The following is a 24165-nucleotide window of genomic DNA, read 5'->3' on the forward strand; positions in this document are numbered from 1 at the left end:
GAAAGCGCCTTCAGCGTCTCTGCCCACATGGTAGGTTCCAGAAGCTGCTGGTGCGGGCGTCAGCAGGTCGCCCTCTGCAGGTGTCTCCGTGAAGTGTACAGGCCCCAGCAGCCCTCTTGCCACCTGAGGAGAAGGAATCCAGGCCTTTCTTCTCCCTGCATTCTGCAGCCCATAGGGAAATAGATTTTTTAGATTGCATATTTTGGAAATTTTATAGGAAAGGTAAAACCGTAGCACAGCCAGCGCTCTCCCTTGGATTCACACTGGAGACCGAGACGTGCTCTCTCATCATCGTGCACGTGCACAGCTCACAGACATACACCTTTTCAAGGCCTGGTTTTGCTCTTTTACGTTTTACTTAGAGGCAATATTAGGTTGACAGAGGGTTGCAAATAGAGTGTAGCATGCCCACGTGCCCTTCACGGCTGCCCCCAATGGTAACATCCTGAGTGACCACAGCACAGGTATCAAAACTAAGAAGTTAGCGCTGGCTCAGCACTTCCTGTCAGTTCTTCCTCTGATGGCCTTTCTCTGTCCCGGACCTAATCCAGGGTCCTCAGGGCATTTAGTCGTCCTATTTCCTTAGTCTTCTATCTGCAGTGGTTGTTGGTCTTTCCTTGTCCTCTGTGATCTTGACAGATCTGACGGGTGCTGGTCAGGCAGTTCCACAGATGTCCCTAACTTTGGGTCTGACCGATGCTTCTCACCGTCAGTCTGGGGTTGGGAGTTTTGGAAAGAAAACCGTGGAGGTGAGGTCCCCTTCTCATGACAGCATATCACCTGACCTGTTACTGGGGAAGTTAACCTTGATCATGTGGGGAAGGTATCGTCACAATCCAAAATTGTGAATTTGCAGTTTTCCCTTTCCAGACTATTTGTCGGAAGGGAGTTGCCATGACCAGCCCACCCTCAGCGGGAGGGGGTTGAGTACCACACCACCTCCTGGAGTGAAGGCTATCAGAGAATTGGGGGCATCTGCTAAAACCACCACGGCGATTAAGATTATTTGGGGGGAGACACTTGGAGGGCTGTGCAGAATATCCAGTCAGTCCCTAGAGCCACGGTGATCACCTGCGCAGCTGTTCCTGTGCTGCTCTCATGGTGGTTTTCCATTCCTCCCATTCCTTCTGCGTTTATTAATCAGAATTCTTCTGTAGGGAAGCGTTTTCCCTTCTCTCATCAAGGCCTTACTCTTTTTTTTTTTTTTTTGAGAGATCTAGTTTTATTTTATTTTTTTAGCCATGCTGTGCGGCATGAGGGATCTTAGCTCCCCAACCAGGGATCGAATCCGTGCCCCCTGCATTGGGAGCGTGGAGCCTTAACCACTGGACCTCCAGGGAAGTCCCAACGCCTTACTCTTGACAGCTGGAGGCAGCATGGAGCCCTGTATGAGAGCAGGACTCTGCGGGCCAGATCTCAGCTCTGCCACTGCCTCCCGTGGCCCATTGGGTGGTCGTGTGGGCAGATGGCACCAGGCGCGGGAAGTGTTGAACCCTGCGTGGCCCCCAGCGAGTGTTGGTGGTCGTCACCTCGTTTACATGGAGGTTTACCTCTCAGTCCCCCAAAGCCAGCAAACAGTCAGCAGGTGGAAGTAGACGTGTCCATCCGTCTGTCCCGTTGTGTTGACCGTGCTGTTTGCACTGAGTACTTAGTGCAGGTATCAGAAGCTGTTCATCCTGCAGGGCTGCTTCACCCCTTTGTGAGCGATGTGGTCTCCTCCTCGAGGGCGTGGCTGGGAAGAGGCCCCGCCAAGCTCAGACCTGGCTCTGCCTGTCCTGGGAGTCTGTTCCCCACTACTGCCCCTCCCTGCCTCCCTACCTCAGGCAGTGGTTCGTTTCCATCCCCTTGGGGACTCTAGAAGGGCAGTGAACAGACTACTTTCGAAGGGCCCCCACTACGGGGCTGCCTCTGGAAAGCTGAGGTTGGCCAAGGCTGAAGGGAGTGAGCCCATTTTAGGGATGTGCAGGTAAGTGCAGGGTTGACTGAGCGAAGCCCCTAAGAAGGTCTTCTCGGCACCGGACTCTTCTCGTGTGTGGGGTGGAATGCACAGTCTTAAGATGCTTCCTTTTGCTTCCTCAGCGCATCTACTATCTTTCCCTGGAATTCTACATGGGCCGCACACTACAGAACACGATGGTGAACCTGGGCCTTCAGAACGCCTGTGACGAAGCCATCTATCAGGTATGGGTCCTTGGGGACAGGATGCTAGGTGGCCTCTCGTGGGCACTGAGTCTTAATCCAGGCCCTGCAGAGGTGAGCGCTGCCATCTGGGACGGGAGAAATGGCTTGGGCGTCGGGGAGAATGGGTTGGTGGGCGACACTCCTGCTCAAGGGGAGAAAGCACAAGTGGATGGGAGCTAATGCATTGGAGGGCAAGGACTGGGTGCGTTGTGATGCCAAGGCTTGACGCTTCTAGACCTTTGCACTCTGTACCCCAACCCCAGGCGGGTTTACCACGTGGCAGAAATGGCTGGTATCGTCCCATTTCTCTCCACTTTATTGAGCCAGTGACCCACCGCCAGCTCCCCTCCCCCACCCCAAGACACTGGTCCTGCCGTCTCGTTATAAAATTGCCCTTTTTCCCCTACTCAGAGTAAACACTGCCTGTGCCTGAACTTCGTCTTTGACAGCTGTTCACTCAGAGGCCTCACCCTTTCACGGTTGATTTGCAGTTTTAGTGCAGAGCTGGAATAGGCCGTGTCTGTTTACTGTGTGTGTACCCCCTCTGTGGACACTGTCTCCCTCCTGCACTGGACGCTCAGTGTAGGATTTCTAGAGTGTGAATGGGCGGCACCCCTGCCCTTTGCACGTATGTGGAAGGGTCCTCACCAGAGTCGTTCCTTCCCCCAGCACCTGCCCCTGCCTTTGCTTTTGTTTGGTTTTGGTGTTGGGGTGGGAGGTGCTCTGGGGGCTTTGTTGGAAGCAGGGTGGTGAGAGCCTCCTGTGGCTGTCAGGCCCTGACATCACAGGGGCTCCTGTCTCCCCTCCAGGACTTAGGGGAGCCAAGCATCTGGGACAAGTAGTTTCAGTTGGCACAATAAAAACTTGGAAAAAAAATTGACTCCCCCAAATAAGAACCTTAGGCTCACAGTTATCTAAAAAGATGGAGGTTATGCTCCCAGGTGATTTGTCATTTGAGTTTCATTTACTGACTGTGAATGTTAGAACATGTCTATAAGGACCACAGAACAGTGGAGTTTACAGTCGTATAAAGCATTTCAGTTTTTGAAACATTTTCTCTGTATATTTCTTACAGATAGTAAATATTTTAGGGAATGTTTATACCATAAATATGCATTATCTGTTTATAATGTTTTTAAAATATTTACTTAAAATGTTGTTTATTATTCCTGAAGCCAATTTTTTTTTTTTTTTTTGGCCGCACTGCAGGCTTGTGGGATCTTAGCTCCCCGACCAGGGATTGAACCCTGGCTCTTGGCAAGGAGATCACAGAGTCTTAACCACTGGACCACCAGGGAATTCCCTGTTTATGATTTTCACTACACAAATAAGATGTTAGTTGTAGAAACTTAGAAAATACAAGGAGACATATATCTTTCTAAACATTGTACATTTTTTCCCATAAAAATGGTATTTCACTTGCCATTTATCTTTTAATTAAGCTTGTGTTTGAAAAGTTTCCACGATGACAGAACTTGAGCATCTTCAGGCACACGTTTGCCTGGCCTTCCTTCCAGGCACAAGGCGGGTACCAGACGCTGTGGGTGGGACTGTCAGTGATGCAGGGCTGGAGGCCTCCTCCCTCCAGGTTCCCCAGTTACAGTGCAGTGTCAAAAATAAAACGTGCTGCCACTGCATCACCCAGGGCTAGTTCTGGGAGCGGGTTACACTAAAAACTAGAAATTCAGAAGAAGCCAGTGTCTCCTGATTGAGCTATCAAGGACACGTTTAAAATTTTTTTATTGTAGAAAACTTTATATATGGAAATTGAATGACTGTTACGATGAACTTCTTCCACATACCATCACCTGGCTTCACCAGTCCTCAAGCCCAAGTCCTGGCCGGTCTTGTTTCCCTTATGCCCCCAGCACTCTCAGATTGTTTAAGCCAATGTCAAATATAATATTTCATTTGTAAATATTTCAGTGGATACTTTTAAAGATTAGGGTCATACCATTATGACCTCTAAAATATTAACAATTCTGTAATATCAGTTTTTCAGGCAGTGTACAAATCGCCTTAAAATTTTTTTAAATAGTTTGTTCAGAAACTTAGTTGCATTTGGTTAATATATCTCTTAAATCTCTCTTAATCTATGAGCGTTTCCTCTTTTTTAATTTGTCTGCCTTGCAGTGTATTTGTTGAAACTGGGTTTGTTCTGTAGAGTGTCCCCAGCTTGTGTTTAACCTGCTGCTTTGTCCAAAGGATGTCTCAGCACTTCTTCTCAACATTGTACTGATGGAGCTGGGACATTTAGCCAAGAAAACGAAATAAGAGGTATCCAGATTGGAAAGGAAGGAGGGAGGCTATCTCTACTTATAGATGACATGACCTAGAAAATCCTAAGGATTCTAGTAAAAATGTATTAGTACAAATGAATGGGTTCGGCAGAGTTGCAGGATAAAGATCAATATACAGAAATCAGTTGTATTTTTGTATACCTGCAATGAACAATCCTAAAATGAAATTAAGAAAACAATTCCATTTAAAATAGCATCAAAAATAATAAAATACTTAGGAACAAATTTCCAAAAGAGACACAGACTTATGTTCTGAAAACTATAAAACATTGTTGAGAGAAAGAAAACCTAAAAATGGAAAGACATCCCCTGTTAATGGCTTGGAAGACTTAATGTTAAGATTGCAGGGACTTCCCCGGTGGCGCAGTGGTTAAGAATCCACCTGCCAGTGCACGGGACACGGGTTTGATCCCTGGTCTGGGAAGATCCCACATGCCGTGGAGCAACTAAGCTCGCGAGCCACAGCTCCTGAGCCTGTGCGTCACAACTACTGAAGCCCATGTGCCCTAGAACCCAGGCGCTGCACCTACTGAGCCCATGCGCCGTAACTACTGAAGCCCACGCACTCTAGGGCCCACGTGCTGCAACTACTGAAGCCCGCGTACCTAGAGCCCGTGCTCTGCAACAAGAGAAGCCACCGCACCACAACGAAGATTAGCCCCCGCTCACCGCAACTAGAGAAAGCCCACGTGCAGCAACAAAGGCCCACGCTGCCAAAAAAATAAAGATTGGGAGACTCCCCAGACTGATCTACAGACTCATTGCCATCCCCAGTAAAATTCCATTTGGCTTCTTTGCAGAGATTGACAAGCTGATTTTAAAATCCAGATGCAGATGCAACAGATCAGGATTAATTAAAACATCTTGAGAAAGAAGAACAAAGTTGGAGGACTCACATTTCCAATTTCAAAACTCACTACAAAGCTACAGGTGTGGTCCTGGCATAAGGACAGACAGACAGAGCAGTGGGATAGAACTGAGAATCAAGAAATAAACCCTCACATTTATAATTGATTTTTTCCCCAATTTAAAAGAATTGAGGTAAAATACACATAATGTAAATTTACCGTCTTAATTGTTTTTAAGTGTACAGTTCAGTGGTATTAAGTACATTTATATCATTGTGCCACCGTCACTACAGTCCATCTCCAGAACTCTTTCATCTTGTAAAACTGAGACTCTATATCCATTATATACTACCTCCCCATTCTCCCCTTCTCCCAGCCCTTGACCACCACCATTCTACTTTCTGTCTCTGAATTTGATACTCTGGGTACTTCACGTAAGTGAAAACATACAATATTTGTCTTTTTGTGACTGGCTTAATATCTCCAGGGCTCATCTGTGTTGTAGCATATGTCAGAATCTTTTTCAGGCTGGATGAATAATAGTCCACTGTATGTATATACCACATTTTGTTTATCCATTCATCTGTCCTTGGACATTTGGATCGCTTCAACCTTTTAGCTACTGTGAATAATGCTGTTAAGCATGAGTATACGAATAATCTCTTCAAAGCCCTGCTTTCAGTTCTTCTGTGTGTATATATAGAAGTGGGATTGCTGGGTCATAAGGTGATTCTGTTTCGCTTTTTGAGGGCCCACCATACTGTCTTCCGGAGCAGCTGCACCCCTTTATATTCTCACTAACGGTGTAAAAGTTTCCAGTTTCTCCACATCCTCACAAACACTTACCATTTTCTTTCTTTTTTTTTTTAATAGTAGCCATTCTAATGGGTGTGAGGTGATGTCTCATTGTGATTTTAATTAACATTTCCTTAAAGATTAGAGATGTTGAGTGTCTTTTCATGTGCTTATTGGCCATCTGTATGTCTTCTTTTGGAGAAATGTCTATTCAAGTACTTTGTCCATTATGGAGCTGGGTTGCTTGGTGTTTTTATTGTTGAGTTTTAGGAGTTCTCTCTCTATTCTGTATATTGGTCCCTTATCAGATATGTAGTTTGTGCGGATATTTCCTCCGATTCTGTAGGTTGCCTTTTCACTCTGTTGATAATGTCTTTTTTAAAAAAAATTATTTAATATTTATTTAGGGACTTCCCTGGTGGTCCAGTGGGTAAGACTCTGCGCTCCCAATGCAGGGGGCCTGGCTTCTATCCCTGGTCGGCGAACTAAATTCTTCATGCATGATGCAACTAAGAGTCTACATGCTGCAACTAAAAAGATCCCGCATGCTGGAACTAAAGATCCCTCATGCCACAATGAAGATCCCTCGTGCCACAACTAAGACCCGGCACAGCCAAAATAAATAAATTAATTAATTTTAAAAATGGTTAAGATAGTAGATTTTTAAAAAATTATTTATTTATTTGGCTGTGCTGGGCCTTAGATGCGGCATGCGGGATCGTTGTTGCCACATGCAGGATCTTCGTTACAGCATGCGAGATCTTTAGTTAAGGCATGCGGGACCTAGTTCCCTGACCAGGGGTCGAACGTGGGGCCCCTGCATGAGGAGTGCGGAGTCTTAACCACTGGAACACCAGGGAAGTTGCGATAATGTCTTTTGATGCACAAAAGGTTTTAATTTTCATGAAGTCCAGTTTTATTTTGTTGCCTGTGCTTTTTTTTTTAATAAAATTTTTTTCATTATTATTATTTTTTATTTATTTTTTTTGGCTGCACTGTGTGGCATGTGGGATCTTAATTCCCCGACTAGGGATTGAACCCACACACCCTGCATTGGCAGCGTGGAGTCTTAACCACTGGACCGCCAGGGAAGTCCCCGTTGCCTGTGGTTTTGGTGTCATATATGGTCAACTGATTTTTTTTTTAAAGGAAAAGTGTACCAAAACAATTCAATAGAGAAAGAATAAATAAACGGTGCTAAGACGCTTAGACATCTACTTGCAAATGAATGAAGTTGGATCCCTACCTCACACTACATATAAAATTAACTCAAAGTGGATCAGAGACCTAAGTGTAAGAGCTAAAAATATAAAATTCTTAGAAAAATATATACAAGTACATCTTCATGATTTGGCAATGGATTCTTAGAAATGACACCAAAAGTACAAGCAGCAAAATAAAAAAATAGGTAAATTGGACAAAGGACATCAAAGGGCATAATGAAGAAAGTTAAAAGACAATCTACAGGGCTTCCCTGGTGGCGCAGTGGCTGAGAGTCCGCCTGCCAATGCAGGGGACACGGGTTTGTGCCCCGGTCCGGGAAGATCCCACGTGCCGCGGAGCAGCTGGGCCCGTGAGCCGTGGCCGCTGAGCCTGGGCGTCCAGAGCCTGTGCTCCACAACGGGAGAGGCCACAACAGTGAGAGGCCCGCGTACCGCAAAAAAAAAAAAAAAAAAAAAAGAAAGCATACATCTATACAAAAAATTGTACATGAACGTTCATAGCAGCATTATTCATAATAGCCAAAAGGTGAATACAACCAGGTGTCTTTCAATGTGGCATGGCCATACAGTGGACTACTACACTGTGATAAAAGTACTGACACAGGCTACAACATGGATAAACCCGGACAATAGTATTCTAATTGTAAGGAGCCAGATACAAAAGGCCGCATATTGTATGTCTCCATTTACAAGAAATGTCCAGAACAGGCAAATTTATACAGACAAAAAGTAGAAAAGTGAGGGAGGGGGAAATAGGGAGTGACTGCTACTGAGTAGGGGGTTTCTTTCTGGGGGGGATGAAGTTCTAAAACTGGATAGTGGTGATAGTTGTACAGCTTTGTGAATATGCTAAAAACCATCAACTTGTTCGCTTTTGTGGTCTGTGGGTTATGACTCAATAAGAAAAAGTCGGGTTGTTAAGAGAGCTCTGTTGTGCTCAGTTTTCGTCTTTGTTTCCGAAGCCCACTTTAGGAAGGTTTTTATTTTTTCCCTTTATTATTATTTATTTATTTATTTGGTTGTGCCGGGTCTTAATTGTGGCTGGCAGGCTCCTTAGTTATGGCATGCAAACTCTTAGTTGTGACATGCAAACCCTTAGTTACAGCATGCATGTGGGGTCTAGTTCCCTGACCAGGGATCTAACCCGGGACCCCTGCATTGGGAGTGCAGACTCTTCACCACTGCGCCACCAGGGAAGTCCCAGGAAGGTTTTAGACTTTATGTCAATTAGCTACTTCTGTGCCTCTTCTGAATGCTCTCAAAGTCAAGGCAAAATTTGCCTTCCTAGGCTGAGTTGTGCCTACAACATTCCAGGTAAAAACGTAAAGGAACAAAACATCTTGCCCACATGCACCCTGGGCCTGTCTTCCTTGAGTGTCTGGTCTCTGAGCTAAGAGACGTGTCAGGAGTAAGAGGTTCCAGCATCAGGTTTGGAAAATGTAGCAGTTAAACACGTTTCTTAATGTTGAGCTGGTAACGTGTTATTAGGTACATCCTATAACCCCCACACACCCAAAATATTTTGGTGGAACACACTCTTTGAAATTGCTGTAGGAGTCAGTATTTTGAAATTTCAAATTGGAAATTCGGAAGTCAGTGTTTTGAAATCTTAATCAGATTGTTGTTATGTGTTAACACACTTGATTTAATAGATACTAAATCATTTCTTTATGACTAATGTTTTTAATTTTCTCACAACTTAGCTTCCACCCTTTGCAGTTTGTCAGATCCTCAAAGTGTGGTCTGGAGCCCCCCGGGGTCCCTGAGACCTTTTCAAGGGGTCCTCTGAGGCAGAACTATTTATTCTTATTCGCATGAGTCTATGTACGGTAGGCTTTCCAGAGGCTCTGTGTGTGTGATATCTTAACAGATTGAATGCCATTAAAGAGATTTATAAAAATGTAGAACACTGCCACCCTTTTCATTATTTTTTTGGGTTGTTTTTAAAAATGTAGTTATTTTCCATTAAACAGTGTTGTTTGTGTTAATATGTAATGGGTTTGTTGTTGTTTTAAGATGAATTCATATATACTTCAAAAAATTTCTCCATTTTAATTTCTAATTTGATAAATATTGATAGGTATAATCTCAATAAACAGTAACTCTTTAGGTCTTCCTGAAATCAAAAAGTTTAGAAACCACTGATCAAGGTAATTAATGAGGGAATTCCCTGGCGGTCCAGTTAGGACTCTGTGCTTTCATTGTGGAGGGTGAGGGTTCAGTCCCTGTTCGGGGAACTAAGATCCCACAAGCCATGTGGCGTGGCCAAAAAAAAAAAAAAAAAAGTAATTAGTAAGCAATTTTTCAAGTTTAATACACTAAAGCCAGATTAATGGAACAATTATCCATCTATCCTAATTGAGAGCCTTAAGATCTGCATTCTTTTATTTATTTGTTTGTTTATTTTTGGCTGCGGTGGGTCTTCGTTGCTGCGCGGGCGTTCTCTCGTTGTGCTGAGCGGGGGCTATTCTTCATTGCGGTGCGTGGGCTACTCATTGCAGTGGCTTCTCTTGTTGCGGAACATGGGCTCTAGGCGTGCAGGCTTCAGTAGTTGTGACACGCAGGCTCAGTAGTTGTGGCGCACGGGCTTAGTTGCTCCGTAGCACGTGGGATCTTCCCAGACCAGGGCTCGAACCTGTGTCCCCTGTGTTGGCAGACGGATTCTTAATCACTGCGCCACCAGGGAAGCCCCAAGATCTGCATTTTTGAATGGTTTCAAATCAGGTGCTTTCTCTCTGATGTTTAACCTAACATATCTGTTTCACAAGATTGTTTGAATGCCGTTGGAATAGATAGGAAAAGTGCTTTTAGGTTTTGGCTTTAAAAGATGTCATGTAGGGCTTCCCTGGTGGCGCAGTGGTTGAGAATCTGCCTGCCGATGCAGGGGACACGGGTTTGTGCCCCGGTCTGGGAAGATCCCAAATGCCGTGGAGCGGCTGTGCCCGTGAGCCATGGCCGCTGAGCCTGCGCGTCCGGAGCCTGTGCTCCGCAACGGGAGAGGCCACAACAGTGAGAGGCCCGCGTATCGCAAAAAAAAAAAAAAAAGATGTCATGTAAATATCATTAGACCGTGGGAAAGTAGAGAGTTACTAAAAGCATTGTCTTCTTTTTAGGATACATGTTATAATCTGTCCACTGTAAGTAGGTTAATAATGGGGCAGTCAATATCTCTGGCTATTAAACCATGTCTCATTTTGACTGTTAATTCTTAAAGTCATTCGGCAGCTTTTGAAATACCTGGAAGCTTTCATTTTCATGCATTGATTAAACACCAGATTTTTTAAAAATTGAAGTATACTTGGTTTATAATATTGTGTTAGTTTCAGGTGTACAGCAAAGTGACTCAGTTTTATTTTTTTCAATTATTTTCCATTATAGGTTATTACAAGATATTGAATATAGTTCCCTGTGCTACACAGTAAATCCTTGTTGTTTATTTTATATATGGTAGCGTACATCTGTTAATCCCATACTCCTAATTTATCCCTCCCCACTTTCCCCTTTGGTAACCATAAGTTTGTTTTCTATTTCTGTGAGTCTGTTCCTGTTTTATAAATATGTTCATTTGTACTATTTTTTAGATTCCATGGATAAGTGATATCATATGGTAATTGTCTTTCCCTGTCTGGCTTACTTCACTTAGTATGATAATCTCTGGGTCCATCCATGTTGCTGCAAATGGCATCATTTCATTCTTTTTTATGGCTGAGTAATATTCCATAGTAGATTATATACCACATCTTCTTCATCTGTTGATGGACATTTAGGTTGCTTCCATGTCTTGACTGTTGTGAATAGCGCTGAAATGAACATTGGAATGCATATGTCTTTTCCAATTAGAGTTTTTTTCAGATATATGCCCAGGAGTGGGATTGCTGGATCATATGGTCACTCTATATTTAGTTTTTTGAGGAACCTCCATATTGTTTTCCACAGTGGCTGCACCAATTTACATTCCCACCAACAGTGTAGGAGGGTCCCCTTTCTCCACATCCTAACACCAGATTTTAATGTTGGATTTGCAAGTCTAAAAGAAGGCAGACTCTAACCTTTGATTGATATAAGCTCATAAGATTTAAATATCTTTCCACCTATCGCTGAGGGAAAATATTAAGTAATATTAAAATGTTACCTCTGTTTTTATTCACAGTTGGGGCTAGACTTGGAAGAACTGGAGGAAATAGAAGAGGATGCCGGCCTGGGGAACGGAGGCTTGGGGAGGCTGGCAGGTAACCCCAGGCTCCTGTCCAGGACAGACCTTTCCTGACACAGTGCCTTGGTCAGAGAGCAGCACGTGGCAAGGCCAAGATCAGCCATGCTCCCAGCACTGGTCCGTGGGGATAGATCGGTCCCTCAGAGTAGATGGGACAGTGTGCCTCTGGGTCAAAATCTTTGCCACCAGTAGGGGAAAAAAATGCAAATTATATATTCTCTTTCACACAAAGGGCGCTTCATAATTATGGTGACCAGGCTTGCCAGTATTGGGGAACTGATGCCAGGAGGGGTTTGCAATATACCAACCACCTCCACAGCCAGTAACTGGGAGAAAGACAGAGGGCTAGAAACACACACGCACCGTTTATGAATGTAGCCCAGCGTAAAGCAACTGTTCCTGCTTTACTACAGTAAACAGATTGCTCTAAAATAGCAGAGCTGTTTCTCTTGGAGCTACTGCTCCTTTGGGCCACCCTATTTGAGAATATACCCAGTTTGAAGTTTGTGGGGTTTTTTCTGTTTTAATTATTTTCGCCAGCCTTTATGAGGGGGAAGGAGCTGGGTTAAGAACTTGGAAGTGGAAACAGCAGTCACAGTGAGAGTTGATGTCACTGTGTCCTTCAAGGCTTTTGGGCACAGTGCTTCTGGAGCAGAGATGATCAAGTTCTGTGCTGCCCTTGTGTGTACGGGGCCCTAAAGTGATACACTTTGCATTACTGCCCCTTTTGAGAGCTGTCATTTTGTAAAGGGAGCGAATGCCCTAAAATTTATCTGGGTGAGTTGTGTGTATGTGTTTATGTTTTCAGAATTTAAGTTAAATTCTTCAGAAATTATAAGCGCAGTGTATGTTTCTGTCCGACACAGCAGCACGCGGCTCTCTGTTAACCCTCGGCCAGGCGTGCCCCGCCTCCAGGGGAAAGGCCGTGTGTGCCCCACTGGCGGGTGTGGGCTCTGTGTGGCCTGCGAAGGTGAGGTCACACGCACCACGTAAGCCGTCGCTTCCCGCTGCAGATGGCGTTACAGCGTCCAGTCCGGCAGGCAGAGGGCAGCCCCTCGGGCTTCGGTCCCCTTCGCCCTGACGGCATTCCATTGAGCGTGGTCATCTCCCCACTTAGTCCTTGCTCAGTCAGTAAAAACTGAAGTAAAAACCCAAGCTCAAGCGAAGCTCCAGGCCGCCCGCCCTGAGGCCGGCGTGTCAGCTCGTGGGCCGTTCCAGGCCGCGTCAGGCTGCTTCGCGTCCACTCCAGGCACCTTTCCTGCCACTGGGCGGCGCCACCGGCCTTCCCCCTGGACTCGTCTGGGCCCCTCTGCTTCCACGGCTCCCCTTGCCGTGCAGACCCAGGACACCCCCAGCCTGCGGTAGCTCGTGTGTGGCGTCCCTCCTGCGAGAATGATTTCCTCAGAGTGAGAGCCCAGGCCTTAGTTTGTGGGTCTTCTTGTTGCTCCTCAGCAGAGGGCCTGACACCCCCAGGTCTGTGCATGTTTGGTAAATTGGCATGTGTCTTATGTGCTGGTGTTTCGTCGTTTAAATTTTGTGTTCTTTTTAATCCACAAGTTTAATAAGGCTGCCTTCTGAATCTTTATTCAAATCATGGTGGTTTGCTTTCAAGACATTTTGATCGGAACAAGGGCTCCATTTGGCGGCACCTTCCGGGTGCCCTGGCGGCACTTTGGCACCTGGGTATTTGGTGCTGTGGGTGCTGAAATGTACATTTGCAGGCCCCACTTCTGTGTCATCTTTACCAGTATGTGGGCAGATGTTTTGTGATGTTGCTTGGATTTCAAGTAGAACGTGCGAGGGTGGGGAGGTCTGCAGCCTGAGTGAGGGTCCCTAAGAGAACGTTGGCAGGAGGGGACAGTGTGTTGAGATGAGCTGAGTTTGGCAGTGTCCTCTGTGGGGTTCGTCCCTCTTCCCACACCCCCAGGTAGCCCCCGTGTTGATGTTGTCTTGTCCTGGCCCCGGGCTTTCAGGCCGAAGGGCATCAGAGTGGGGTTCCATTTTCCTTTTCATGAGACCTGAAGGTGACCGGTCGCCACTGGGCCACTGCCTGATGCCCTGGGGGCCAGCCCTCCGGCGCCTACTTGACTTGGTGTCTGGGCCTTGGCTCCAGAGGCCTTGGGTCTACTGATCGTCTTTGATCCCAAGAAGTTCTTTGTGTCTGGACTTTCAGCCTGCTTCCTTGACTCGATGGCCACCTTGGGCCTGGCAGCGTACGGCTATGGAATCCGCTATGAGTTTGGGATTTTCAACCAGAAGATTGTCAATGGCTGGCAGGTGGGTGCGATTTCCTTCCTTTGCTCACTTGCGGCTCTCATGCACATGAGAAAATAGCCAGGCACCATCAGTTCTGTGTTTGGACTTTCTGCTCCTCCTGGAGAGGCTGCGTGCCGGTCCTTGGCAGGGCAGAGGGGGGCAGGTGGGCAGTGCTGGGAGTTCTGGGCACTCCGTGCTTTCCACATCGTCCCCACGGCCGGCAGTGCCCGTCGCCCACATGTGCTCATTGCACACGGCTTCTGTGTGGCGACTGGACGTCTGGTGGGCTGGGGCCAGAGCCCAGCTGGGCCTCACAGGAGACACTGTGGCTTGAGGACGCCACCAGCTGGTGTTGTTTTCTGTCGTCTCTCACAGAGCGAAGGCACCCCCCAGCCCAACCCCACCGCAGAGGAGGATTGGCCTGGAGTCGCTAGGAGAACAGCTATTGCAGGCTTTGCTCCCACCTGCCCTCGCTGACACCAGCGAGGTGGTGGCGTCCTGTGGGGTTAGGGGCTGGACTCTGCAAAGCAATGTGGCTCTTAGGAAGAATGAGCCTCAATTCTAAAGCGTCAGGCAGAGAAGTAACACGGTCAAGACCCTGCTGGTAAACGGGGGGACTCAAAACGCAGTCCCACCTTCCTTCTCTTAGATGAGGTGGGCGTTTCCCCTCACTTTGGCATTTCAGAAAGGAAGGCAGCACTCTTCCACTTGGGTGGAGAATAGTTTAAATAATTTGGAGTCTATAAGTCACAGATAAAGCAGGGCTGGAGTTAGGATCAAAAAGCTGGTAACAGGAAAGTCGTACAGTCTGAACGAAGAAGCTAATGATCGGGGTGATGGAAGTGTCCTCTGTCTTGATGGGGTTTGGGTCACACAGGTGTGTGCAATTGTCGGAACTCACCAATGTTGGCCTTAAGATTTATGCATTTCACTGTGCGTCTGTTAACCTAAAAAATAAACACTGTGATGGACTGTCCTTAATGACATGCCTGCTGAAGTGTTCAGGGGAAGAGTGGACAGATGTCTGGGATGAACTGCTCACTTTGAAATGCCTCAGAAAAGTAATGGATGGATGGAAGGAGACGTGGTTATCAAGTATAGCAAGATGGAAGCAGTGACAGAGCCTAGGTGGAGGGTGTGCAGTTCACTGTCAATTCCTTGGCATTTCTATGTGTTTGAAAACGCTCATAATAAAACGTTAGCCAAGAAAAGTATGGCCAAAAGGAAAAGGAAACAAAACAGATTTGTAGCCACTGGTTAATTTATAGAAATACTCCCTATGACCTTGAAAGGAGAAATGCACTTTTCCTCCTGCCACCTTCTGGGTGATTTTAGCCACAGTTCTTTTTGTTCTTTTTTTTTCTTTTTCTTTTTTTTATTTTTTGGCCACACCTCGCTGTATATGGGATCTTAGTTCCCCAACCAGGGATCGAACCTGCAACCCCTGCATTGGCAGTGCGGAGTCTTAACCACTGGACCTCCAGGGAATTCCCTAGTCACAGTTATTTGAGTGTTTCTGTCAGATGTGAGCCAGCCTTTGTACATGTGTGGTCTGTGGCCCATTCTAGCTCTTTCGTAGTCGAGGCGGTGTGTGTGTTTGTAAGACAGAGACTCTGAGGCTCCTCCCTGCCTGGTGGGTGTTACGGTCGTAAGGAGGAAGGTTTTGGTGGTGGTTTCTGTCTCTGTCTGTTTGACCACAGACACTTCTTCCTTCCGGTTCCCTGTTCCTGTGCCTCTTGCCATCATGCGTAACAATTTAAAGACAGTCCTAGGTTGATAGGCCGGTGGTAAACCTGCCAACTCCCACGCTTCTGTCAAGGGAGCTGCTCAGTCAGAATGCTTTTAACGGAGTTTAGCTGTAGCACAAGTAAATGTGGGCAGTGGTCACAAAGCAGCAGTGGTGGCCAGCGGGGGCCACAGACTAGCCTTCCTATCAGAGGAGGGGCTCCAGAAGGGAGAGCCCCTCGCCTCACGTACTTGGGAAGTTGCTGCTTCTGCAGACAGCTCATTGAACTGCTCTGTGGAGACAGCCAGGCTCTGATGTTGGAATCTCACTCACGTACAGGAGGTCAAAGGCGGGACCGGTCCTGTGATGAGTACCTGCCTGCACCAGGCAGAACAGTCCTGCGGGGAGTTCTGTGGAGATGGGCACAGTGAAGCAGTAACCTCAGCCACGTCACTGTCCTAAAAGCATGACCCAGATGCTCCTTCTGGGGACTTGACTTCCTTCTGTCTCTGTGACTTGGCTGTCCTGGACGTGTGGTGTAGACAGGGCCATCCTTCTGTCTGTGACTTGGCCGCCCTGGACATGTGGTGTAGACAGGGCCATCTTTCTGTCTGTGACTTGGCCGTCCTGGACGTGTGGTGTAGACGGGGCCATCCTTCTGTCTGTGACTTGGCCGTCCTGGACGTGTGGTGTAGACAGGGCCATCTTTCTGTCTGTGACTTGGCCGTCCTGGACGTGTGGTATAGACGGGGCCATCCTTCTGTCTGTGACTTGGCCATCTTGGACGTGTGGTGTAGACAGGGCCATCCTTCTGTCTGTGACTTGGCCGTCCTGGACGTGTGGTATAGACGGGGCCATCCTTCTGTCTGTGACTTGGCCGTCCTGGACGTGTGGTGTAGACAGGGCCATCCTTCTGTCTGTGACTTGGCTGTCCTGGTCAGGTCACGTCACATGGATGGAGTCATGCAGTGTGTGGACTCTGCGTAACGTCTCGAGGTTTGTTGATGTGCCCCAGGACTTCTTCCTTTTACTGCTGAATTCAAGCAATTCTTAACATCTTTTTACTTTGATTTATTCTTCTAATTTTATATGAGTTTTTTCTTTAACAGTCCAAAGTGTTCATTTTTAAACAGAGCCTTGACCAGAATTGGAAACCTTTGCGCTGTAAATAGGCCACAGTTTTGTTTCCGTGCCGGGCAGCATCGTCTGGATGGCGTGGTCAGTGCGGGCGGAGGGCAGGGTCTGCCAGTGCCCGGGACCGTCTCCCCCGCCCTCACCTGCCGCCCTTCCAGGTGGAGGAGGCGGATGACTGGCTGCGCTACGGGAACCCCTGGGAGAAGGCACGGCCGGAGTACATGCTGCCTGTGCACTTCTACGGGCGAGTGGAGCACAGCCCCGAGGGCGTGTGCTGGCTGGACACACAGGTACCACGGGCGCTTCTTGGTGGGTGGGGGGCCGAGCACGGGGACCCTCGACTCGCCTTGTCGCGTCAGCTCCCCTTGGAGCTTCCCTGTGGGACCCACCTCCCCACGCTCAGTCGGGACTGTCCAGACACCAACTGTGAAGCCACACTCTGTAGTTTAACGGGAGCCATGTCGGCTGAGACTGGCGGTGTCTCGTGGTGAGCGGGTCGGCGCAGGGAGGGGCAGGGCACTGACCACCCCCGCCGCGACCCCAGTAGAGGGGGTAGGACCAGCCCCGCGTTCCTGTGGGGCAGGCCCTCACCCCTTGCTCCCGGTCCCGCGTGTGGCCCCGGCTCTCAGTGCAGCTCACTGGTTATTCTGAGCTGTCGGAGCTCTGGGCATGCGGGGCGGCTGGGTGGATGCCCTGCAATGGAGCACGGCACCCCCGGCCCCCAGCTGGGCCCTGGGGGCCCAGGGCAGGAGCACCGAGTGCTTGGCGGAACGCGGTGCCGTACCGGCGGGTGCACACGCGGAGTCCAGCCCGGGCTCAGAGACCGCGGAGGCGGAGGAGAGCTTCTGGGGGTGGAGATGGGTGATGGTCGCAATACGTAAGAAAGACGCCACCGCAGCAGTGTGGGCAGTAAAGCATAAACAGGGCAAGCCCGTGAGTCACAGGGGTCAAGTGAGTCATGCAGACTCAAGTCTTAACTGGGGCTCATGGAGCCAGGGCAGGCTGGCGGCCTAAGATGCCAGAATAAGTTGTATTTAATTTGGAAAAGCGGAGAAGGGGGTCTGGTTTTCTAGGTGTGATTGTAGAAGATGAATGAAAGGCCTGGAGACCACTCGGCACCCCAGGCGCCATGCAGTGAGGGCCTTCCCCTGGGGGACTGGCCGTGGAGAGGGAGGGAGCAGGTTACAGATGCTCTGTAGGGCTTGTCAAGGCCAGCCAGGGTTGGGGAGTAGGGCTGCGGGGAGACGGGAAGGGAAGGGTGATACTGGGGCTTTAACCCGGGCCCCGCCCCGTAGTCCTTTGTGGCCATTGGAGCTGCCTTCAGCTCCTGAGGCCGCACACGAAGCACCCCCGAAAGCAGGCCTGAGTGTGAGAAGCCCGTGGGAGGGTCTGCGGGTGGAAGTGACCTGAGGCTTGTGCACCTCTTCCTGTGCTTGGCAAGAGCAGAGCTGGTGCTTCTGGACAGATGGGGATTGGGACAGGGGTGGAGGGCAGGTCCGGTGTTTTCTGTCGGGAGGGAGTGTGCAGGCTGCTTTGGTTTTGCTGAAGTTCGAGGTCAAGGCAACAGGAGGAGCCTCGCCGCAGACGTGGGAGATGGTCTGAAATAGCAGCTGTCTGTGGGGAGAGGTTAGGTGAGTCCCGAAATCGCCCACGCAGAGTTGAGTGAGAAGAGGGCAGGTGTGGAGGGGGAGGCCAAGGACACGGGAGGAGGGGCTACCGAGGAGCCAGGTGACAGTCGACGCCGGTGTCGAAGGTAAAGCTAGAGAGGGCCTGGCGTGTGGTCAGGGCCCACCGGAGGTGGCCTCGGGTGCTCCCGGCTCAGGACATGTGCGAGCCGGGGCTGCAGGTGCGAGGGACACGGGGCAGGTTGGGTGTGTTTGAGGAGGAAGGAGCGAAGCCAGAGGAGGGCGGGCCGGTGGGCCGCTTCCTGCGAGGCCGAGCTGCCCCAGCCCGTGGGGGGAGGTGGCCCAGGCCTGGGGACCGTGTCTTCCCTCGGCAGGTGGTGCTGGCCATGCCGTACGACACCCCGGTGCCGGGCTACAAGAACGACACCGTCAACACCATGAGACTGTGGTCCGCCAAGGCGCCCAATGACTTCAAGCTCCATGACTGTGCGTCCCCTCCTGTCCCCATCCGGTGGCTGATCCCAGACCGACCCCGTCTGCACCCACAGCCCACGAGGCTCCCCACTGCGGGAGGGCTGAGGGCAGTTTCCCTGTGAGCCCTGGACTTCCAAGGGACCCCGCGCCGTCCGGAAAGAGCCAGGGGTCTGGGGCGGGGTGTGGGCCGGTCGGCGTAGCAGCTGTGGGACGCCTTCTGCTCGGGAACGCTGTCCTCAGACCGATCAGGGCACATGAGAGCCTCGGCAGGCACGCGGGTCCTGACTCCGCTCTCTGCCCTCAGTCAACGTGGGCGGCTACATCGAGGCGGTCCTGGACCGGAACCTGGCCGAGAACATCTCCAGAGTCCTGTATCCCAACGACAACGTGAGTAGCTGCTGCGGGTGGTCCTCGTCCACGCCGTTCCTCCAGTGTAGGAAGCACCCCTTCAGGGCTGGGCTCCAGAAGGGCCCCTGTGCTGGCCTCAGGCTTGTCAGGTGAGGCCACGAGAGTGACCTCCTCAGAGTGAGGGTGGACACGGCATCCCTGACGGGGTCCAGGAGCACCTGTGTGCTGTTAGCCCCTCCTTTGCCCTCTGCCCAGGGGAGCTCTTAGGAGGTTCCTGGCCTCACACCTATGCTCCCCATAAGCACACGGCCGCCGAGTGCAGGGCCGCGGAGACCTCAGACCTCACGTCCAGCCGTTTCTGCTCTTTAGCACCTGGTGCCAGCTCCCCAAGAGTTGGTTGGGGCGTTGGCGCGTGGGGCCAGCAGTCCCTATTCTGCAGGGACGCCTTGAGACGTCACGTGGTCATGGTTTGGAACGCTCTTAGCAGGTGTCCCCACTTGTGAGGCGGGGCCCTCAGCCACATGATCCACTGCCACCAAACGAGCCCTTAGGATTTGCCCATCTTTGTGGGTTGTGGGTTTTTCTTATTTTATCAGGGAAATACATGCACGTAGCAGCAAAGGGCCCTGTGCTGAAAGGCTCATAAGAAAATGCCCTCCCCCAGCACCCCCCTGAGATTCCGAACAGACTCATGCTTCAGGCATGAGGCCTCCTGGAACGTGAGGCACCCGGGAGGCGAGGTTGCTTTCCTGGCCTCGGCCCCAGCACCGGGGATCGAGGCATTGCACCCCTGGGCCGCACCCCAGCCTGGGCCCTGTCCTGGGTTCGGGGGCCCCAAGGGCCCATGCAGTGGAGGCTGAGCCGGGCATGTCCTCAGTTCTTTGAGGGGAAGGAGCTGCGGTTGAAGCAGGAATACTTCGTGGTGGCCGCCACCCTCCAAGACATCATCCGGCGCTTCAAGTCATCCAAGTTCGGCTGCCGCGACCCCGTAAGGACCTCCTTCGAGACGTTCCCAGACAAGGTGCGTGTGTAGAGTGCTGAGCGCCGTGCCGGAGACGGGCTGTTCCCGGGCTGGGCCTCCTCCCTCCAGCTGCAGTGGGGGCTGGGTGGGAAGCCGCCCCCCAACCTGGGCCTCCTCGTGCCCATGCCCGGGGACCAGGCCGCCTTCCTCCTCCACCAGGGCTGCCCTGGGCCTCAGGAGGCGTCGAGGCAGCAGGGAACGCTGTGAAAGGCTCCGTCGGGCAAAGCGGCCAGTTTGCAGACTCAGTTCAGTAATCTGAACACAACCGGCCAGCGTCTGTCAGGCAGGAGCAGCGTTCCAAGGCGGGGAGGGCTCTGGACGCGCGCTGCGGGGCTGGCCTGCGGGTCCTCCACCCTGACCTGCTCCCTGCACCTCCGCGGCTTTCCATGCTGGGCCTGGAGCCCGTGCAGTGCCGTCCGCTTCCTGCTGCCAGTCCTATGACCAGGCTCCTCGGGGCGGGCAGCCGAGGACCCCGGTTCTGCACACGCGGGCAAGGGACTGAGGGGGTCACCCCGTGTAAACGCAGGTGGCCATCCAGCTGAATGACACCCACCCGGCCTTGGCCATCCCTGAGCTCATGCGGATCCTGGTGGACGTGGAGAAGGTGGACTGGGACAAGGTGAGCACCGAGGGCCCGAGCACAGTGTCCCCAAACACCTGGGCACGGGGTGACCTCCCCGCCTCTCCCGACAGCAGGGGTGAGTACTGAGCTGGTCCACAGAGGGAGGCCTCTCTGGTGGCCTCGGGAGAACAGAAGGAAGTTGTCCTGGGAAGACGGGGCTATGGGGAGAAGGACGTTCCAGGAGCGGGTCTGGGGTTTCTCCCAAGGGCAGGGCACAGTGGGTGGGCCCAGCAGTTTAAGGGCCAGAGAAGGGTGGTTTTCTGGAAGACAAGAAAAGGATTCTGACACTTCTGAGAGCTTCTCACCTATACTTTTTCATCTTAGAATTGTGGCGAAAAACCCAGAAGTGTTCGCTTTAAAGAAATACATGGTTTACACATTTATAGGCTCGTTCTCCCTGCTTCACTTATTTTGGTCCTAGATTCTTTAGTGGGGTTTTGTTGATCTCATTTACTTAAATCAACATATAAAACCATTTTTACCCCATTTTTTAGCACCAGAGCCCCTTTCTGGTTTGGGGCTGCACTTCTGGGCGGGGCTGGGCAGACCCTGTTCACCCCTGGCCAGCGGAGGGCAGGGCCAGACACTTGACCAGTTTCCTTTGGACTGTGGGTGTGAAGTCGGTTTGGTGGAAATAAAGCAAAGCTGCCTGGAGCTCTGTCTGGTTTACAGAGGAAAGTTGCAGTGGTTCCCAGGTAGCAGGTAAGGTGCTCATTTCTGCGTGTGCTCTGGGTCAGGATGTGAGGTGCACATGGGGCGTGTCAGGACAGTGAAGGGCGCAGGGCTCACTGTGGGTTTAGGAAGTTTTGGGCCCCGGAGAGCAGAGACGTGCGGGGCCCTTCCTGGTGGCATCTGAACACCTGCCTCTGACCCTACACGTTCCCCTCACCTTGGCATCTGGCCACGAGCTGCTTTTTTCTGAATAAAACATTGGGGTGTTCTGGAATGTTGTAGGCCTGGGAAATCACAAGGAAGACCTGTGCATACACCAACCACACGGTGCTACCCGAGGCCTTGGAGCGCTGGCCTGTGTCCATGTTTGAGAAGCTGCTGCCACGGCACCTGGAGATCGTCTACGCCATCAACCAGAGGCACCTGGATGTGAGCACGCCCTTCCTGTGGTGATGCGGGAGGGGAGAGGGCTGCCCTGCTCTGACGGGCCCTCCTCTGCCCTCCACGTCAGATCGTCTGGCCCGGGACAGGTGCTTTACTTCTGAAGGGAATAGCCGTTCAAGAAGAGGACTTTGGGGTCTGGGGCTGTCACTTGGCAGAGTTGTTGCCTGGTCCCCGCGCTTGGACCCCTGCTGCGTCGGGGGGAGTCTTCTCATTTCTGAGCAGGTTCAGGTGTGAGTGTCTGTTCCTGGAATGCCAGAGGCCTTTGTCCTGCGACATCACTGCAGCATTTGGGTGATTTGGAAACAAATCACCTTTGTCTTTCCTCTGTCACCCACAGAAAGGATAGTGGTACAAGCACAGGGGAACTTAGAGTTCAGGTGTGATTATAGTTCATTTTTTTAATCTTTTGGTGAAAGAGTAGCCATTCCCACTGGTAGACTGTGGTTATACCCTGCCTGGGCCAGCGGGGACAGCATCCCCATCTCTTCCTGTATGTCACATGGCACCTCCTCAGCTCCTCCGAGCCCACGGGCCGGGCCGCCGCCCCCAGGCCGAGGCAGACCTTCTCCCGGAGCCCAGTCAGGCTGGGCTGCAGCCGCCCTGGGCCTTTCTTGGGGAAAGCAGCCCCCCGCCCTCCTGCTCACTGCTCTGTCTCGGCAGCACGTGGCCGCCCTGTTCCCCGGGGATGTGGACCGCCTGCGGAGGATGTCCGTGATCGAGGAAGGGGACTGCAAGCGGATCAACATGGCCCACCTATGTGTCATCGGGTCCCATGCTGTCAACGGCGTGGCGAGGATCCACTCTGAGATCGTGAAGCAGTCAGTGTGAGTGGGGCCTGCGCTGGCCTGCGCCAGGGCGAGTGAACTGCCCAGAGCGCGGCGGTGGGAGGGTGAGGCCCTGCCTCGGTGGACGACGCTGGGGGACCGAGCCCTCTTGTCACCAGGAGCCCTTCCCGTTGTCTGCGTTCTCGGTCTATCCAGGCAGAGGCTCTCCTTCTGGAGCACGTGCCGCTGGCTGTGGGCCTTGGCGCCCCGCCTGGGGACAAGAGTCCTGGGCCCCGCCAGGGTGGAGGTTAGGGTGTGACGGGCTGGGGCTCATCCCTGAGAGGAAGGAGGAATTCTTAGGTCAGATTCCCTGCTTCTGCCCCCTCTTTGTGGGATGTGGTCTTGGAATTCCTCCTTTCCATCCTCGCCACAGACCTGTGGAGCGCCTCGTGTGGGCGCCCGGAAGCCCTGGACGGGTCTGTCCGTGTGGAGGCTTCCGGGTCCTCGGTGCCGGCCTGAGGCTTTGTGTGGTGTACTGTTTAATCCCCACTGTCCGTCCACACTCCACTGTCACAACCACTGGGAGGTGGCCAGGCTCCAGCCACATGCCGGCGTGGAGTTGGGCTCCTTGGGGGATGGAACAGAAAGGCTGGGCTCTGGATCGCCCAGGGGCTCCCTTCAGAGGGCCCTGTGCCTCTCGCTCACCTTGTTTGAAACAGCGCTTGTGACAGCTGCCCGTTGTCTGTTTTTAGCTTTAAGGACTTTTATGAGCTGGAGCCAGAGAAGTTCCAGAATAAGACGAATGGCATCACGCCCCGACGGTGGCTGCTTCTGTGTAACCCGGGGCTGGCGGACATCATCGTGGAGGTGAGGCCAGCGCCTCTGAGTCCACCCGGAGCTGTGGGCAGGCAGAGCGAGCGGTAGCTGCCTGGGGCCGTGTGGGCGGTGACCCGCTCCTCAGCGTGTGGACAGCGATGGCTCCCGGACGGGTGCGGGCGGTGGGGACCCGCTGTCGCCCTGGGTGTGGGGGGCCGGGCGGTCGGCCAGCAGCCCTGGCGGCCTGTGCAGGAGTTCAGAGGGGAAGTGCTAGGCCCAGCTGCCCGCGAAGAGGTTTGTGAGCCGGGGACGTGGTCGTTGTTGACTTGTTCCCATGCTCACGCGCTCAGCGAGGAAGGAGACAAGTCACGCAGGGGCCCGGCCGTGTGCTGGACACGGGGGTGCGGCGGGGGTGCTGGGAGGCGGGCTGTGTGCCAAGGAAGCTTCTCTGGAAAGGGACGGCAGAGCTGAGGTCTGCCTGCCCAGTTACCGGGAGGGCCCAGGAGCAGCGCTGCAGGGACGTGACCACCCGCAGCCTGGCTGGTGCGGCCTCGGTTCAGGGCAAGGCCACGGAGACGGCCCAGGTGTCTGGAGGCCAGGAGTTTTCCTCTCGGTCCTAAATTAGAAACAGGGAGACTGAAGCTGGGGTTTGTTTGGAAACAGCGCTGTGCTGCAGTGTGGGGGGCAGGGTAGGGTGCCCAGG

The 24165-nt window shown here is 51.6% G+C and overlaps 2 protein-coding genes across 6 annotated transcripts in view; one reads left to right on the forward strand and one right to left on the reverse strand.

Moving 5' to 3' along the window:
- PYGB (glycogen phosphorylase B) overlaps window positions 1-24165 on the forward strand; it is a 52929-nt gene that overhangs the window by 16168 nt on the left and 12596 nt on the right. For 3 of the 4 annotated variants that reach the window (XR_002647457.2, XM_022594157.3, XM_089896527.1), the window contains exons 2-12: window positions 2080-2181; window positions 11498-11576; window positions 13734-13837; window positions 16835-16966; window positions 18676-18787; window positions 19080-19162; window positions 20001-20144; window positions 20671-20763; window positions 21721-21867; window positions 22543-22706; window positions 23399-23513. Coding sequence is in view for 3 of the 4 variants with exons in the window: in XM_022594157.3 (XP_022449865.1) it covers window positions 2080-2181; window positions 11498-11576; window positions 13734-13837; window positions 16835-16966; window positions 18676-18787; window positions 19080-19162; window positions 20001-20144; window positions 20671-20763; window positions 21721-21867; window positions 22543-22706; window positions 23399-23513 (1275 nt within the window). In the remaining variant the exon portion in view is untranslated. Of the gene's footprint in view, window positions 1-2079; window positions 2182-11497; window positions 11577-13733; window positions 13838-16834; window positions 16967-18675; window positions 18788-19079; window positions 19163-20000; window positions 20145-20670; window positions 20764-21720; window positions 21868-22542; window positions 22707-23398; window positions 23514-24165 lie in introns of those variants that run through there. The other variant, XM_089896528.1, reaches the window with a different exon arrangement.
- Window positions 7768-24165, reverse strand: part of ABHD12 (abhydrolase domain containing 12, lysophospholipase) — a 99718-nt gene continuing 83320 nt past the window's right edge. The window contains exon 13 of one of the 2 annotated variants that reach the window (XM_089896531.1): window positions 7768-24078. In XM_089896531.1, coding sequence (XP_089752657.1) covers window positions 23949-24078 — 130 coding nt within the window. In that variant the 3' untranslated portion in view covers window positions 7768-23948. The remainder of the gene's footprint in view (window positions 24079-24165) is intronic. The other variant, XM_089896537.1, reaches the window with a different exon arrangement.

This window comes from Delphinapterus leucas, chromosome 15 (genome assembly GCF_059928025.1).
Source record: "Delphinapterus leucas isolate spDelLeu-1000000601 "Yukka" chromosome 15, BTC_Dleu_Yukka2, whole genome shotgun sequence".
NCBI lineage: Eukaryota > Metazoa > Chordata > Mammalia > Artiodactyla > Monodontidae > Delphinapterus > Delphinapterus leucas.